At 36.4% G+C, this 19,056-nt stretch overlaps 1 protein-coding gene across 14 annotated transcripts in view; it reads left to right on the forward strand.

The window, feature by feature from the left end:
- Positions 1 to 19,056, forward strand: part of prom1a (prominin 1a) — a 52,495-nt gene that overhangs the window by 21,581 nt on the left and 11,858 nt on the right. For 9 of the 14 annotated variants that reach the window (XM_077531720.1, XM_077531722.1, XM_077531721.1 and 6 more), the window contains 16 exons: positions 5,538 to 5,658; positions 7,974 to 8,037; positions 8,540 to 8,629; positions 9,388 to 9,411; positions 11,063 to 11,292; positions 11,936 to 12,010; positions 12,426 to 12,489; positions 12,625 to 12,784; positions 12,885 to 13,037; positions 13,908 to 14,031; positions 14,120 to 14,223; positions 14,383 to 14,467; positions 15,704 to 15,850; positions 15,997 to 16,068; positions 17,627 to 17,719; positions 17,877 to 17,894. In XM_077531720.1, coding sequence (XP_077387846.1) covers positions 5,538 to 5,658; positions 7,974 to 8,037; positions 8,540 to 8,629; positions 9,388 to 9,411; positions 11,063 to 11,292; positions 11,936 to 12,010; positions 12,426 to 12,489; positions 12,625 to 12,784; positions 12,885 to 13,037; positions 13,908 to 14,031; positions 14,120 to 14,223; positions 14,383 to 14,467; positions 15,704 to 15,850; positions 15,997 to 16,068; positions 17,627 to 17,719; positions 17,877 to 17,894 — 1,624 coding nt within the window. The remainder of the gene's footprint in view (positions 1 to 5,537; positions 5,659 to 7,973; positions 8,038 to 8,539; positions 8,630 to 9,387; positions 9,412 to 11,062; positions 11,293 to 11,935; positions 12,011 to 12,425; positions 12,490 to 12,624; positions 12,785 to 12,884; positions 13,038 to 13,907; positions 14,032 to 14,119; positions 14,224 to 14,382; positions 14,468 to 15,703; positions 15,851 to 15,996; positions 16,069 to 17,626; positions 17,720 to 17,876; positions 17,895 to 19,056) is intronic. The other 5 variants (XM_077531724.1, XM_077531727.1, XM_077531726.1 and 2 more) reach the window with 3 other exon arrangements.

Here is a 19,056-nt window from a genome sequence, read left to right on the forward strand (position 1 = left end):
AACGTTAATTGCCCATTCAAAGTTAACAAGCAATATCGATTCTGACGCCTGCGTATCGATACGTGTATTGTAATGAGGCCCGCAAAGATATATTGCCGTATCGATTTTTTGAGCACACCCCTAGAGCCTAGTAATATTTAAAATAGAACGTATTTATACGTTTTTGGGAGAAAATGAGTTGATGAGGATAGACATTTTAGAATGGTATAGCACAAAAAAAAAAACATATTTATGTGTCACTAGAATGGACATTTTGATATGGATTAGCACCAGAAAATATGTATCCATATGGATTTGTTTGCACATTTTAGAATGGTCTAGCACCAAGAATGCAATATATGGAATGAACATGCATTTCCTGGTGCTAAACCATTCTGAAAAAGTCCACATTTGAGCATAAACTGAATGTAGTGCTAATGCACGACCCAATTTCTGCATGCTAATTAGCCTCTTGTGGCTTGTAGCCTTACCACTAACATGCTGCTTTATGAGCAACAACAGCATAACATGATCTGACTTAGTCGTGCATATTCTGGCTTAATATGAATATCTACATATTTAGAAGGCAACTAACAATGTATGGAAAAAAAAGACAAATTATTATTGAGAAATTCAAAAACGTGTAATGAAATCAGCGTTATTGTTATTTTTGCAAGTGCGTCAAAAGACAACTTGTCTCATGTCGTTACCCAGCGTGCATTTCCGCGCTCTATTTTAGTCGCGGGCTGTCTAACACCATTAGCGCAAAAGGTCGCAACATGACGAGCTAGGCAAACCCCCCCGCCGCACCAATCCTACGGGGGTCTAATTAATGATAATGTCGACACCATCCGCCCACCCTCAAATCCATTAAATGCCTCACTTGAACCCCGTAGTAATCCAAGATGAACACCAAATACATTGCTCCTATTATTATTTTAATATCACCTAAAGAGGAAACATTCCCCGCTCATGAATTTAAACTAGAAAAGGACAGAAATAACGTGGAATTCATTCAATTTCAGTAAATTTTTATGAAAATAAGACGTTAGCACGGTTGATCTGAGCGTGCACACGAACAAGCATCTTCCAGTGACTCATGCCGCGATAAGTTGACTAACAGGAGGCGGTGAAATCCATTAAACGACGCCCGCGAGCGGGGCCAAGCGTAGGCAGAAAATAGTCGCAGAAAGGAAAATGTAAAGGAACGAGAAATGACAGTGCGAAAAGGGAGCGAGGTCAGAGTGGGTGGAACAGTGGAGCGCAGACCTCCGCCAAGGCTCAGCCATTCGCCAAAAGCATCCATTGGTTCTTGTTTGTACTTAGTATGTCAATCGTTAGCATAATAGCATACTATTTTATATCATATTTGTACATTTTTGGAATAATAATATATAGGTATATTTTTTATGTAAGATGTCCTTGAAATAACACAATTAATCATACTAATCATCCATCAATTATTAGTCATCCAGTCGGTGATGGCTCAACGTTGATCGTTCATCTCTTTGGGCTGGGAGGATTTCTGTGTCTATAAATAGCTCCACTATAGAATAATTATACCCACCATTGATACCTCTTTTCTTTCTTGAGTCTACGATTAAGAGAAGCCCGGAACAAAAAAGCCTCTTTGACTTGTGCGCTCTCTTCCATCTCTGACTCCAACAATCCTTTTCTTTAGGGATTACTTTTCTATTTTTTTTTCTCGCCGCTTCAAAGCCACCGACTGCACTTGTTTTTAAAGATGAAAACTTGTTTAAGGTACCTCGGGTCAAACTAAGTATGCTTTCCTTACTTTTAGGACTATGCTAGCCACATGTACGAGGAATAGTTACATCACTCTTGATTTGTCAGTCATTTTATTTTGCACCAGTTTTTGGTTGGTTACATCACTCTTCATACTCCATATACTCCACGCTTAAAAAAAAAAAAAAAAAAAAAAAAACTGGTACTAAAATAAACTAAACTAAAATGACACATTTTTGAAAAAAAAAAAAACTACAAACCTTCAATAAAAACTAATTAAAACTAAATTAATTTAAAAAAGAAAAAGTCAAAACAAAATAAAAACTAACTCAAATGAAAAATTCAAAACTATTATAGCTCTGGTGGCTTTCACTGGTAAGAGTGATGGGACTTCGAAGCAGCGCACAATATGATTGGCCGCTTGAGCCACCTCTTTGAACTGAATTGCTTTCAGTGAGGGAGGGGTGAACACAGAGGACGAGGAGGAGGGTGGGCGCAAGACGAATGAGTAAGATGATGTGCATTGTCCTTTTAAAAAAAAAAAAAAAAAAAAAAAAGAGAGAGAGAGAGAGAAAAACAGTGCCTGTGGGTACTAGTTAGCCCAAGTACAACATGAGTAGCACACGGGCTTGTTCTAAATATAGTTCACCAGTAATGAGACACTGTGACTTACTAATAAGAATTAAAACAGAAAAATAATGTAAACAATTTATTTATTTATTTATTTATTTATTTATTTATTTATTTATTTATTTATTTTATTTACACTTAACATAAACAAAATATTTTATATTTGGCTTAAAAATAATAATGGGGGGAATGCTGTTTTTATTTAACACTATGTTTTTAAAAAATTAATTTTAGCGCTCTAAATCTAACACCGTGATTCTGCCATATTTTTTTAATCATACAATCGTAATAATAATATCAGCCCATTCCTACTCGTCATTGGTCAGGCTACATGTCAATTCTTACATGTAGTTTTTGGTTACTTATTTCCAGGGTTGGGGAGATTACTTAAAAAAAAAAAAAATGTAATCTCATACAGCTTCTAGTTACCTGTTAAAAAATGTAGTGAGTACTTTAATCTTTGTGATTACTTTTCATTATTTTTGGATACCTCCAGTAACAAATATGCTGAAACATTCAATTAAAAAAAATAAAAAATAAAAAATAAAATAAATGAATAGTCAAACATGATTTTCAAGGTTCCTCCTGATCCACCTGCCAACTGTGATGTTGTATTTCCGTAAATATGAAACACTTCCTCCATTCATTTTCTCCAGAGTGAAATGTGAGCCCGTTGACCATGATGGTATCTTCTCAAACGGGCGATTCATTGTGGGAAAACGTCTCTTTGTGAGAGGTTTGCACTGTCCGTGTGGCTGCACTTGTTATTGTGTTGTTGTGCGGAGACGATGATGGAGGTTCACTTGCATTCTAGTGGAAGCAGGGAGAGGGGGAGCCCGATGGGTGAATGCGGGTCATTGTTAGCGTCGCTACGAGCTATGGAACCGGCAGACCGTGTCAACCCCCGATAGTGGCCTACATTCACGCGAGTTTGATGCCCTTCTTCTTGCTCTTCATTTGTTCAAACTGGCCGAGTTTCATGTGTGTTGGCTCGGATTCAAAGGGGAATTGCAAGAGCCGCTCGGAAATTGAGTGGAGGTGTTGCTAACTAGACGGTTCGGAAAGGATAAGGTCGGCCGTGCTAGATAACCTTTGATGAATTGATTGATTGATTGATTGATTGATTGATTTTTTTATGAATGGGATGATTTAGTAATTTCATGACTCATTTATTTCTTATTCCCCTAGTCTAGATTTTGAATGGATGTGGAGAAGTAGTTAAGTTATAAATTAGTTACTAATATAGGGTACTCTAAACCCAAAATTTACTGATATTATATAAAATGATAAATTATTTATTAAAATGTCTATGTATTAAATAATTAAATTAAGATTTTTTTTGTGAACAGTTTTTCCAAATTTACTTCATAACCATTTTAGAATATTATTTTGTTGTTGCTGTAATAATTTTGTTTCCTAAGAATGGTTTGTAAAAATGCAGAGTTATTTATTTGATTTATTTCACACATTACGTAATAGCCGTTAAATAGTCTTTAAAATAGGGCTGCACGATATTGGAAAATCAGGCGATATGCAATATAGTTACTGATTATAGCGATATCGATATTATTGCGACATTTAACATGTACCCAAGGAAAGAAATTTTTTTATTAAATAAAAGAATTGCATTTTTCAGGCAGCAAAATAAGGTAACTCAATATTTTCTTAGTTAATTAAATGTAATTACATCTCGATAATGTTCAACTATTGGTTGGTGGTGCGCATTTTAGTTAGCGGCTGACTGGTCAAATTCAGATAAAAGCGTAAAATTCCATATGAAACTTATTGCATGTCTTTGCAATATGCATATTACATGGGCCAATATCACGATATCGATATTTTTTCGATATATTGTGCAATCCTACTTTAAAATATGATTTCATTTTTTTGTTGTCCATCAATTTAACTTAATTTCAACTCTGAAACTTATTCTCAAATAAATGTATGTAGATTTATTTATCTAATTATTTTGTGACAGATTTGTTTTACTTAGTTTTTAGTGTATTAGGATTAGTAGACTTTTATTTAAATTCAATTAAATTAATTAAACAGGTTAAATTACATGTTCTACCAGTTACAGTAAACCCTGAACATGCATGTGTTTTTGTTTAGTTTTTGGAGACCAAAACTTTTGTTATTTGCCAGAAAACACATTTGTTGTTTTTGTGATCTGGCCATAGCCTTGTCTAATATGAATTAAAATGTGATTTTGGCACCATATTCTTGCATTTTTGAGGCCAAGGAACGATGTTGAAGTGAGGTTTGGAGCTTCATTTATTCAGACTATAGCCATGTGGGGGGGAGAGAGGTTTCTTTGCTGCCATCTTGTGGCATCTATAGGCAATCACAGGTCTTTGAGAGTGGGCGTCAATTCCTCACGGTTGCTACAAGAACAGCTGAACTTTATGATACGTTTTAGCTGAACAGAAAGGCAGACACATACTTTGTTTTCTCTCTTACACACTGACAACAATAATTCAGTTTGAGTTACAAAGGCACTTGTTTTGTTTTCACAATCTCACCTTCACTAAGTGACGACATCTGTAGGATTATACAGGTTAGATTAACGGGATTATAAACACAAAAGGGGGTGGGGATTTTCCTGCAGGTTTTTCTTTTTTTTTTCATTTCAGGAATGGAAAAAGATGAAATGCACCTTGTTCCTGCATTAGTGCAATAAAAAAAAAAGAAAAAAAAGGCCCGGGCCTCGCTTTGCATGTTGTGCACACCTTCAGAGAGAAAAACACAATCGCGTTTACATCATTCATGAAGATTCAAGATGATGAAAGTTGCGCGTTTGCAACTCGAGAATGAGCACACACTCGCACACATGCGCATTTCACATATAAATATATATCTCGTCCGAGCTGTGAGCTGCTGCGCTGACAATTCTGCCGGGATTGAGGGTGAGTCATGGAAGCGGCTTAATATTATGGGCTGCCGTCGCCTTGATCTCGCTCGGGCTAATTAAGCCTGAGACGAGCCGCTCGGGTCTGCCCGATGAGGGCGAAGGGACGGCAGGGTTCATTTGAATATGTTGAAAAGGCCTCACACTAAAGCGCTCGAACAGACGCTTTTTGGTTCGGGGAAAATAGTGTTGTGATTAAAAAAAATTCTGATTCAACATCTGACAATGTCACCCGAGTTAACAGGAAGTGTGCTGTCATACTTCGCTTTGGCAGGATCGGCGTGTTGTGCGCGTACGCTGCCAACCAGAACCTGAGCGCTCAGGTCAAGAACATCCGACGTCTGGTCAACAGCAACATGAGGGACCTGCACGCCTTCGCCAACGACACGCCAATGGTAGGATGACGCGTTTGCTTGTTTTTCACACTATCAGGGCAAATCCTCAAAGATGATCGACAAATTTTGACTTCAGGCTCCGCCGACATTAGATGGCGGAACCAAAAAAGGCTTGGCAATTTTGCTCCGCCCATCTGTCTCGTGTACCTGCTTCTCATTAAGTCTCCTAGAAATGGTTTCTAAAATGGCCAACATCATATTAATTTCTGTGTTCTTGAGACTTTTTGGGGGGCCCTACTATAGTTGAACATGCCCACATAAGCATGTCTACTGAATTTCTTGTCCTTCAGCGTTTTGTTTTTTTTTAATTCTTTTTTTTTTTTTTTTTTTTTTTTTTTTTTTTTTTTTTTTTTTTTTTTTTGAAGAGCTCAGAATTGTTCATTCGGTAGTCTTACCGATTCAACGTCTCGTCATCATTGCTCTTTTTTTTTTTTTTTTTTTTTTTTTTTTATTTATTTATTTTTTTTTTGTGCGTGCGTGCGTGCGTTTGCGTGCGTGCGTGCGTGCGTTTGCGTGTGTGCGTTTGCGTGCGTGCGTGCGTGTGCGTGCGTGCAAATACGTATAAATTTATACTCATTCATTCACCTAAAACCTTATAAATATCCCATTACCCTTCGCCTTAACCAGGTACTTCAGAATCTTGCCAGAGTCGTGAGATTTAAATGGTCAGGAGACCAGAGAAAAGGTCAGAAAAAAAAAAGAAATAAAGAGAAAAGAAAGGTAAATCAAAGTGACATCCAGCACCGACCAAACACTTCCTGCCTTCCCCATGATTACAAAATCAAAGTCTTACGCCAACCCCGGAAGCCTCTAAATTCCAGCAAATTTAGCGAGATCTCAAGAGCCCAGAGGAAAAACTAAAGAGAGGAAGGAGGGAAGGATCGATAAGGCAGAGTGAGATCCATAGAAGCCAGTACATCCAATCCATCAAAGTGAAGTCCAGCACCAACAAGACCCCTCCTGCGTGGTTACAAAACCAGAGTCTTATGCCAACCCCAGAAACCTCATACTTCTAATAAATTAAGATCTCAAGTGACCAGAGGAAAAACTAAAGAGAGGAAGGAGGGAAGGATAGATAAAGCAAAGTGAGAACCACAGACACCAGCACCAACTGATTCAAGGGGCTGTGGGAGGGAGAGGGTACTTCTGTTGAGTTTCAGTAGATGCTGGTGCGACGGATCTGGCATGCATAAGGACCACCACCAAAGAAAGAAGCCGTCAACCGCGTTTTTTTTTTAATTCTAATGGCGAATCACCAAAAATGATGAGCAATGTTTTTATTATTATTCATTCGGCAGCCTTCTCAAGTCAACATGTCGTCATCAACGCTCTCTTTTTGTGTGTGTGCGACTTTGTGCTCTTTAATTCACCCGAAAACCTGTTATAAATCCAAGACCCTTCACCTTAACCGGATACTTCAGAGTCTCACCAGAGTTGTGAAGTTGTCAGAAGGCCAGAGGAAGGATCAAAGGAAAGAAAGATGAAACAAATGGAAATCCAACACCAACCAGACACCACTCTCCGCCCACAGAGTTACAAATCCAGGGTCTTTTATCAACCCCAGAGACGTCTAAATTCCAAGAGATTATGATTAGCAATTTTTGATATAATTCTCTGGCCACAATAGATGACATTGGCAAAAAGAAAAAAAAAGCGATATGGCATCGCCCATCTATCTAGTGCTCATTTGGGCAAGAGAATGTAACCAAACAACGAGAACTAGAAATGACAAGAATCTATGGAGAAAAACAAAACAATAGTCAAAAGGTTCTAAAAAAAATTAAATAAATTTAAAAAAAAAATCCAACTATTTTTTCTGACATGTGCCCATGAGACTTTTTTTTTTTTTTAATGCATCCTACCATGCTAAACATGTCCACCAAATTTCATGTCATTATAATAATAATAATGATAATCCTCAAAAATGATAATCAATCTGTGATGGCAAGCTCCGCCCACATTTGTTGACATTGGAAAGCAATCGTTGGCAAATGTAGCGTCACCACCAGTCTGTCTAGGATGCCTGCTTTTCAATTGAGGTTCGTTTGGGCGAATTCCGTAGTCGGAGTTTGTGAAAGTATGAGGCCTGGAATTGGCCCCAAAATGGCTGCTTCGAACCAAAATGGCTGACTTCCTGTTCGTTTTAACATGAGTCCTTTCTTGTGTATTCTCTTGATCCATGTCGATGGGTGCAATCACACTTTCCAGTGGTTTTAGGGTGGTGGAGTTTGGTACCTCTTAAATATATATACAGTAATATTTATTTATTTTTATTTATTTATTTATTTATTTATTTATTTTGCTTCTTATTGCAGCAAATCGATTACCTCACCTCACAGTACGCTACCGCCAAGAACCAAGTCCTCTACGACCTGGAAAGTAAGCACTCCTTGTCTACCTCCACCCCCTAGTGGCGACTTTCATCACCACACATTAAAATGATTATAATGTAATACTTTTGTCAATATAATTTATTTCCTTATTTTGAAGACATTAATTTTAATCTAATCCTAAAATAAAAGTCACATCAATAACAGTTTACATTTTATTGTAATTGGTGTCTTATACTGAGGTTGCCAACTTAACTCAAGGTACCAAATACGTAGGGTTACTTGCCTACTTTACATTGTTGTGTTACTTTTTACTTTATTATTTATACTTTTTATTATCATGTTGTTTATGTGATTAAGAAGATAACAAAAATAAAGGCCAGCCGACCTGTTTGTCTTCTGATTTATGAACTGAAAATAATACAGCAGTGCCAAGAGATTAAATCTGTTGATGCCCTTTTTTGTTGTATTTTTCCGAATGGCAGACATAAGTCACACAATGTACGGTGTGTTATCTTTTTAATATTTGCTTATCTCCTACCGCGGCACAGACATAGGTCCGCTATTAGGTGGAAGGATACGCGACGCCTTGGATAAGGAGGTGAACCCGGCTTTGGACGCCGTGCTGAAAATGACAGGAGGTGCGTATGAACACCTTGTTTCATATCCTTTGGTGATAACATCAGCATAACAGCAAAACAAAACACACAAAAAAACATTATATTCTGTTTACCAATGGAAGGTGAAGGAAAATAAGGTAAACCTAGAGGCCAATATCAGGGTAATACTCTAAAGAAAAAACATAATGAAATTGAAAACAATAATGGCTTAAAATCTTAAAATATAATGACAGAATCAATTAAAATAAATAATAAATCTTGGAAATAATGGTGGGAAACAGGTAAAATAAAAAATCAAGGAAATCAAGTAAAATGCAAATATGAAGGTACTGTACAAAAGTACAATTATTAAAAATCAAGTGAAAATAATGAGATAATATGAAATAATTGCGAACAAGAGTCTTCAAATTAAAAATAAATGAATAAAAGATTTGCTATAATAATAAGAAATCTAGCTAATGAGAATATGACCTTGCCAATAATGGAACTATCCAGGCAATTTAATTGAATATGATTTGGGTTAAAAGAAAAAAAAAAAGAGGGGGGGGGAACAATGCTAAATAATGAAAAATTCTGAAAAAGCTTAACTGTGAGAACAATCCAATATAATGAATAAAAAGCAGGTAGAATAATAAACGAGTAATGCTTATTTTCAAAGTAACAACCGCTGACTTTTTGTCAACAAACTCAACTGCTGACACTGTGATACAATTTTGATGACGTCATAGTTTAGCCTCTTGTGTTGTGCTTTTCTTTCTTTTTGGTGGATTTTTGTGAAGTGAAAATCGACAGAGCCATTAAAGGTAAAACGGAATTGAACCATGACGTCGAGTCTGGTTTGTCCCCAGTGGTGAGCCCTCCTCCCAAGACCCCCAAACTCGTGGCCCCTTCATGTAGTATTCAAGACCCATTTGAAGATTAAAACTGCACTTTGCGCTGACAAAATGAAGTCAAACAGAGATTGCACTTGATGATACTGATTTATAACCTGTGCATATACTTATAGTTGTGTAGCTTTTTGTGAACAAAAGACTTGTGATACTCACTGCTACATTAGCTTCTCGCCAGCTAGCATTCTGCATGGCTTCATAGAACTCAACTGGCGCCAGTATTAACCATCTTTTTGTGAACAAAGGACTTTAATTTGGATCCACCGTGACTGATGTTATGTTTGTGTTAGACTCTACCAGTCAACAAAGGACTTCATCTTCATATGACTGATGCTGTGCATCTGTTTGCTTTGTTTGACAAAGAACACTACATGGACTACGACGTTAGCTAAAAGTGAACTCCCATTCCTGTTGGCTCAAAATCCTGGCTTGTAGGGACATTATTTTGGATGTTAAATAATGTTTGTTGTTTTAAGCAAATTTACATTTCATTTTCAAGTTGACCGAATGTGAGATGATACATTTTAAAAACTTTGCTTGAGACTTCCGGCTTGGTGCAGTTTTAATTCACTTTTCGTGAACACTGAATCAAAGTGTCAGTCAGTTCCCTGTTTTTTTTTGTTTTGTTTAGTTTTTTTGTTTTTTCCTCTTCCCCTGCATCTTCTTGAATGCATTCCGGATGCAAGAGGACTCACGCATGCTCCGAGATCCCATCGCAAAATGTCCGCCAAGGGGCGATGTTGTGATTTTCCTATACCCTTCGCTCGTTTGTTGTGTCTCCTGGTACTTGTAAACTTTTAATTGCCCTGTGTATAACGACAAGAACAAAGATTTGCATCTCATTTAAAAGCTATTAAAATGTTATTATTCATAGTGCGTTGTTGTTTGGGCTTTATTGGCCAAACATCCGAGCTGTTGCTGGGCAGATTTATTATTTATTTACATGTAGAGAAATGCCCACAGCACACTTTTAAGACAGTAAAGCATTTGGAATAGATAAACAATAAAAATAGAAAAAGAATACATGTAGCATAGTATAAATGTGTCGTGTATATATAAAATGCTATTTAGAGCAGAAAATGTGTTAATAATACAACTTTAAAGATGTAAAAATATCATATTTAGAAGTTTAGAATACACCACTAGCAAGATTGATCATTAGCTTGCTAGGCTAACTTGCCAAAAATTTAATATATTTAAAAAGATAGGAGAATTAAAACTACCTAACAATCTATCTAGATAGAGATTTAGAAGATGAAGTAGAATGCTAGCAAGGAAGCTATTGGTAACAAGCCAAAATATGGTTACACTAAGACAAACTGATTATTTACATTTAAAGCACAAAAATAACTCAAGGACATGAAAGACAAATAAAGGGTACTTCGAAGATTAAAACTCGATAGCAAGCTGCAGCGCGGGCTTGCCGAAATATAGCCACCCTTTTCTCTGAAGAGAGAGGTTAGCTAGGTAGCTAAATCTTGTCATCCTGTCGATATTTTTAACGTATTTCGCCACCAATTTGTCTGATTGTGTAGCGGGCTAACACTGTATTCTCATTTCGCAGCCATGCGTGAAACCAAGGAGGCCTTGGAAAACGTGAGTGTGTCCCTGCAAGTGCTGCAGGAGGCCACGGGCAAGCTGGAATTCAACCTGAGCCTGGTCCGGGCCAACATCAGGTACTCCCTCAACGATCCCGGTTGCCACGACGAGGAGTCGGACGCCACCTCGGCTCAGCTGTGCCGGGGCATCCGCCAGTCGTTGGAACAGTTGCACATCAGCGCCAACTTCACACGGGTACCAAAAGATTTATTTTTATTTTTTATTTTTTTATTTATCAGGTTAATTTATTATTTAAGTACTTTACAAAATATTCATAACATTTTAACTACATTTATTATTATGGTGGTTGGTGAATTAGTTCTTATGCTTTATGAATCTTTTGTACTTTTAAAATTAAATTGATTATTTCCAATATCTCAAGCATTTGTTTTATATTAACACTTTCTTTTTGAAGAAGTATATTTATTTTATGTCAACCGAACGAAGGTGTGTACAAAAATGAACAAGTTGTTTTTGTCACTTTAAATAACTTACACTTTGTTGAGCAATTATTGTGACTTTTTTTTTGTGGTGACGTAACACAATTTAACCCAACATTCCATGCATTTTCTGCATTTAATTAACTAAAATGAATCAAACATTATTTACATTTTATTAACACAGTTTTATCCAACATTGATTTTTTTTTGTAAATAACATCATTCTAGTCAACATTAACTTCATATTATTTTGTGTTCAAATCACAAAAAAAGTTCACACAAAAATAAGTTGAAACAAGTTTTTGTGTTCTTTGTTTTTGTTTTGTTTTTTGCATCAATGGATGTCTGATTGAATACATAGTAATCTCCCAACGAAATCTATTTTTTATTTGTTTCAGCTTCCCAACGTGAACTCTCAGCTGGAGAAGATGAACAACGTGTTAAAAACGGACCTCAGCGCCGTCGTCAACAAGGTGAATGCAAAGTCTTCATTTTATTGCTGATTAGACTTTGGTGTTGTTGATGAATTTTTGGGGGAAATAGAAGAAATTGCGTCACTAAGGTTGTAAAAATATGCTTAAAAAATTAAATAAATAAAAATAAGGTTCTGAGGTCTGCAGGCTCGGATCAATTAGTGAAGCCCAGAGATAAAAAGCAAACATGGTGCATCCGCATTTAGCTGTTATGCTGCACATGAACAGGAGAAGCTGCCAACAAAATTCACGTTAGCCCCAAGTTTGTGTTCATTCATTTAAATTCTTTTGCCTTTAAATGTTTATTTCATCTTTTAAATGTCGTATGTTAACTATTTGAAGCACAAGCTAGCTTGTTTATGCTATATGCAGTAAATAAAGCTACCGTGCCTTAAAATTTTGTCACCTCTTTTAGGGTTACGCATCCTTGAATGACACGCCTTACATGGTGATGGTACAGACCCGAGCTGTTGTTGACAGTAAGTATTAAAATAAAAAAAGTGTCAGAAATGGAGGTTCATTTAAAAATATGTTGTGCTTTTTATTTTCATGCTACTATAATATTTCTTTTGTTCAGAAACAATCGCATTTTGTTTTCATTTCAATTGTCTCAGGGGTGAAGAATTTGGTGGACGACATCGGCGGCAACGTGGGCAACCTGTCCAAAGCGTTGCCCGTGCACAACACCTTGTCCAGCTTCACCATCTTCATCAGCCACATGCACGCAAAGATCGAGGATCAGTACCCTGAAATTGACAAGCTGGACTTCTACAGGTCAGATCAATTTGCTCTTTATGTCATCAAAGTGTAGAATACGTGTTGCATGTTGCATTGAAAAGATCCCATTTCCATGTGCGTGTGCGTGCGGCGACAGGTGGACGGGCTGCGTGGCTTTGTGCTGCATGCTGGTGCTGGTGCTGGCCTTCAACTACCTCGGCCTGCTGTGCGGCACGCTGGGGTACGACAAGCACGCCTCGCCCACCACGCGAGGCTGCATCTCCAACACGGGGGGAACCATGCTCATGGCGTAAGGAAACAGTCGTCGCCTTTTCAAGTGGAACCCCACTTCTGACACCACTGCTCACTTAAAAAGTTGCTTTAGTGGAAATTAACATAAGAAGACACATTAAAAAATAGAGGATCTGACTTCTGACATCACATATTAAAAAAAAAGAAAAAATTAAAAGTGGAACTCCACTTCTTACACCAGTTCTCAAAAATATAGACATAACACAGTCACTTTTTACAAAGTAAAAGTAGTTCACCACCTCTGACAAAAAGGTTGTTTTACTTAGATTTTAAAAATTTACCCCCACTTCTGACACACTTTCAAAAAGAAACACAAAAAAGTTTGTTAAAAATTGACCCTCTTGTTTGACAATTAAAAAAAAACAACATAAACATAAAAAACATGGACATATTTTGGAAATGTTAAGAAAGTGGATCCACACTTCTGTCATTCCCACGTCTTACGGTTAAAAAAAAAACAAAAAAAAAAAAAAAAAAACTTAATTGGACAGATATCAGTGAGATTTTTTAAATGGATGCTCATTTCTTATGCCATCTTAAAACAAAGAAAGAAATCTTATATTAGGCCCTAAGAAAAAGAAATAAGAATAAAAAAAATGGATTCCCACTTCTAACACACTTTTATAAAGGTGGATCCCACTTCTGACAAAAACTGGTTTTGTTGGACGTACACGAGAAACCATTTTTTTTTTTAAATAAATAAGTCCCCACTTCTGACACCACTTATAACAAGTAAATTGTATTATTGAACATAAAAATAAGAAGCCCTATTTAAAAATTGAGCCCCCACTTCTGAAACCATTTTAGAAAACAAATATTATTTTATGATGATGATGATGATGATGCGGATGCGTCTCATGGTCTCCAGCGGCGTGGGCTTCAGCTTCATCTTCTCCTGGCTCCTGATGGGCCTGCTGACCGCCATCTTCCTGCTGGGCGGCAACATGGAGAAGCTGGTCTGCGAGCCCTTTCACACCAAGGAACTCTTCAAGGCCAGTCATTTAGTGACCAATCAACCCGACCGTATCGGTCGACGCCTTTCACTTCACTTGATGCGTTTTGCGACCGGTCTCCAAGCAGGTGGTGGACGCTCCGTACCTGGTGAATCCCGAGTGGAAGAACTTCAGCCCGGGTTACTTGTACAACGACTCGGAGCTGGAGCTCACGGCAGAGAGCATGTACAGGTGACAATCTGGATTTCTTATTTTTCAATATATACTGTATATAAATATATATATACTTCCTGTTCAGAGAGAATGCGCGTGTCATGCACTTCCTGTCATGTTCACTGGGTGGCAGCAAACGCTTACATTAACAATCCCACCTGTGTGGTGTGTCTGCAGCACTTGTAAAGAAAACAAAGGCATCTACTCGGCGCTGCGCTTGGACAAAGTTTTCAACGTCTCGTCTTTCCTCAACGTCACCATGGTCAGTGAACGCAGCACAACTCTGGATGTTTTGTTTTTAACTGACTTGTGTTAACTTTTGTTTTTTTTCTTTTGTTTTGTTTTTTCTTGAACACGTGGCCTCGAGGCATCACTTGAATTTAATAATGTAATACATGAGGATAATAATACATGATGATGACGATAAGAATTTAGATAAAATCTTTCAAGAGCTGCAAGGATGGATATTTGAATTTAATTGTCATTTTTAAGTTTGCTGTCCTAATTTATTATTATTAGACATTCTACTAAAGCTGAAAAAAAAACTAAAATAAATTGAAAAACAAATAAGTGAAAATAAATGTAAAAACGAAAATTTTATTTAATTTTGTTTCATGTTTTTTTATTTTGATTTACACTGCTAAATTTAAATTTGAAAAATAAAATTAAAGGAAATTAGTCAAATCAAATGAAAATAAAATAAATGTGAAATTAATTGAAAAATAAAATAAATGTTTAAAAAACAATTAGGACATTAAAATATTAACAGAATTTACTGATAATAGTGTCCATTTTTTTCCATTTATATAATTTTTAATCAATATGAATATGTGGCCTGGCCTCAGTTAAATTTAATAATGTGAAGATAATAATACATGATGAAATGGTGATGATAAAAGTTAAGATAAATCTTACAAGAGATGCAAGGACGAATATTTAAATATAATTGTCATTTTTAAATTTGTTGTCCTAATTTATTATTATTAGACATTATACTAACACTGAAAAAATAACTGTAATAAATATTAAAAAAAAATAAGTGAAACTAAATATAAAAATGAAATGTTTGATTTAATTGTTCCATTGTTTTTTATTTACACTAATAAATTTAAATTTCAAAAATGAAATAAAATTAACTTAGTCAAATCAAATAAAAAATAAAATGTGAAAATGAATTAGAAAATAAAATAAATGTTGAGAAAAAAAAAAGAATAGAAATAGAATATATTAAATCACAAAACAAATGTCAAAAACAATTAGGACATTAAAATATAAATGATGGCTTTCCATTTTTTAAAAATAATTATGTTCAGAATGATCCCAATTCACTTCCAAGTGACTTGTAGCTCCGTTGCAAGTGTACCTGAAGTGAGTTAGCTTAGCCACCTGTTCGTCTAACATATTTATTTCCATTTCCCCTAATATCTGCCTCCCCCATCTACAATTGACTAAATAAACAATATTGTGCTTTTTTGCGATGCACTTGTTCTCTCTACAGTTGACAAAGGATGTGGTGACACTTCTGAACAACGTGAAAATCGACCTGAGAGGAGTCATCTTGCTGGAAGCGGAGGGCAAGCAGAACCTTCTGGATTTCTCCGAGGCAGGCCTGTCGGAAACCAACTACGCAGATTACCTGGAAGAGGTGACACATTTGACACAAAATGAGATTCATAGCTTTCTCTTATTGACAAAAAAAATGCGGTGCACATTCCTCCAATGGATCTCAAAGTTAATTCCGTGTAAATGAAGCGTAACTAAAGCGGTGCAAATGTGATTTCTCTCCCGCAGGTCAACAAAGGCGTCACAGTGGTGGACCTGCTCGCGTTTGCCAAAGAGCTGGAAGCCCAGACAGACCTGATGGTATTTCACGCCACGCTCCATTTGTCTGTTTATTTCAATTATTCATGTTTAATACGCCTCCGCCGCAGCGTCGGGCTGCCAGGCCTTGCGGGGCAAAAAACATGTTTGAAAATCAACATGTTCTACTTAGTAACAAAGTACAAATGCTTACTATTCTTTTGATTGATTGAGATCTTAGTATACACAAGGCAGAAATTTCCATCCATGGCTTTAAGAAATTTGTTTGATGTTATTTGTATTAAAATGCAGTGATAAACACATTCAGGCAAAGCTAGTGAGCTCTTAATAACTCTTTTACTGCCACAAGTTATGGTCAAAAAGACAACCAGCCAATTTCAAGCATTTTCACTCATCTTTCAAGGCAAACAGAATATTGTGTGCTATGACTACATAAACATGGTAGATAGGTACCATATGAACGATTTGATTCCATTCTCTCATTCTAAAAAAAAAAAAAAAAAAAGTATGATTCTACCTTATTCCGCTCTTTAGTTATCAACATTTGAATATGGGTAGTTTGAGTGGCACCAAGAAAGAAAATGAGAAAAGAAGCTTTTTGTGAAGATACATTTTCTGCACAACATTGACTTTGATACTAATATTTTTTGTTTAGTGACGATATTTAATGGGATAAACACTTTGATCATTCACGGCATCCTTGAAAATGTTCTATTTCCTAAGTTGCGCCATGTTGTCATGACATTTGATCCACGGGATACCATTGAAAAGAGATACAGTTCTGCCATATCTGCTGGCCATAGCTAGTGAGTGTTTTTTTTTTTTTTTCCTCTCTCTAGCTCATTCATGAAACAAGAGCTGCTCAAGATGTTACGCTGCCCATTGAGGGAGAAGAAAAAAAAAAAAAAAAAAAAGTTGACGTCAATTAACGTTAATGGCAGTACTCGTTGGGATTTCTGTTAACGTCAATTAACGTTGACGGCAGGAAAAGAGTTAAATAATATGTGACTTCTAAGATATTTCTTTTTAATACTAATACTATATAGGTGAATATAAGAAGGAAAAAAAATATGTACACAGATTTTTTTTTATGTGTTATCAAAATGTTAATATAACAAGTAAAAAAATATATATTTTTAATTTTTAGGTACAGGAGTTTAGTCAAGACTTGTAGTGTTTACTTTGGGAAAAAAAAAAAAAGATAACAGATGACTGTTCCAATCAGAACATGGACTGATCTATCCAATCCATTTAAACAACATGTTTATTTATTGTACATTCGACCCCCAGAATTCTCGGGGCATCGGGACTGGTCCGGCCCACGAATAGCCAAAATTTGTATTTATTTGCACTAAAATGCATTGTATGGTAAAAATAACAATTGAACCATAATAAATCACACGAAAAAAAAACAACACGAAAAAATAAATAAATTATTTGTTGTTTTTGTGTTCAAACCAAAGCTGTGAGTCTCTCCAAAATATTTTTTGGGCGCCATCTGACCATCTACGTTCATACTTATTAATACTACAACTAAATTACTAACTATAACGCGTGTAACAAGGCGTGTATTTTGTGTGTGTGTTTTGGTGTGATCCAGCCTCGAGGTCGTTTGCAAACATCTCTGAAAGGTCATGCGGGCACCGTGCGCCAGATCCACAGCCAGCAAGTTGTCCCCATGCAGCAGGCCATGGTAACGCTCCGACTAACGCCACGCCCACTTCCCCCCCCCCCTCCATATGCTGCAGCCCCTCCCTCTTTTATTTTGGTCTGTTGACATTTCACTCAATCGAATTAGCCATTTGTTCCAATTTACGTCTGTGTGCTTGTTTTCTACTTTCAACGGCAAGAAATATGTTAGAGCCAGGGTAAGCGCTTTTTGCTCGTTGTTACTTTGTGCAATGTGGTTGCCATGTTTCCAACAAGTGGTGCAGGTAGCATGTAAGGCAGCAATAAATATTGGTTTTGTTTTGTTTTGTTGTTTTGTTTTGTTTTGTTTTTTATCGCCGCTGACATATGTACACTTGTTTGTGTATTTGTTGTGCAATGCTGCTTTTGTGCTTGGCGGAGGTAATACAAGACAAGTGATGCTGAACTGCACTGCTTGCTGTAAACAGGTTACTAGGCACATCTGGAAAAATGTATCTCGTTTTAGAGGATACGGTCACAGTGTGCATTGTGTGTAGTAAGTGTGTGCGTGAGTGTATATCCTTCAAAGCAGTGATTCCCATCCACAGATGTTTCACTTAATAGGTCAGCAAATCCTAATTTGCATTTAATGTATCTTGAATTCTTACTACTTGTTGAAAGGAAAGGAAATGTCATCACTCTGTTTTATTGTCCCCCAACAAATGTAACATCTTTATTTCTTCTACTACTATTAGCATACAACGTAAAGAATCATGGTATTTCGATGGGCATGGTGCTACTCATTCTGGCCACCAGGGGGGAGTATAATGCATGCAGACATATTACACGACAATGAAACACAGAAGAAGATCATCTCAACAAGCTACAATGAAATTAGTTGGAAAATGTCAGCATTGTCATTTGTTTATATGTGTTAGTTAAAGGTTTCAAATTATGTCAACATTATCGCTAGTTTTGTTAGCCCATCATCATTTTACATTCTGTGTTAGCGTTAAGCTAACAGATCTGCTAAACTGTTGCTGGTTGTGAAGCTCTGATCAACATGTAGCACCCTTTTACAATTTTTCTTTGCTAAAAAATAAAAAGAAATTATAATAATAATAATAATAATAATGATACGTAGAAGTATAATGTGAGATTTTTTATTTTTTATTTTTTTGAGGTGGGTTTCTGTGAGACTAGTTTCATGTAAAATATGCCTTGGCTGGGAAACACTTCTTTAGGGTGTGGTATTGAAGGACGTTGTGGCCAAAATGCCAACAAGCATCCACTTACGATCAACAGTTTGACATTTTGCTTTCCATCCCTTTGAAAGCGAAGGTCACATATTTTATTTATGCGTCAAAACCACCTGAAGTCGTGGCCTTCGCCTCAATTAGT

This window comes from Festucalex cinctus, chromosome 9, assembly GCF_051991245.1.
Source record: "Festucalex cinctus isolate MCC-2025b chromosome 9, RoL_Fcin_1.0, whole genome shotgun sequence".
NCBI classification, from domain to species: Eukaryota; Metazoa; Chordata; class Actinopteri; order Syngnathiformes; family Syngnathidae; genus Festucalex; species Festucalex cinctus.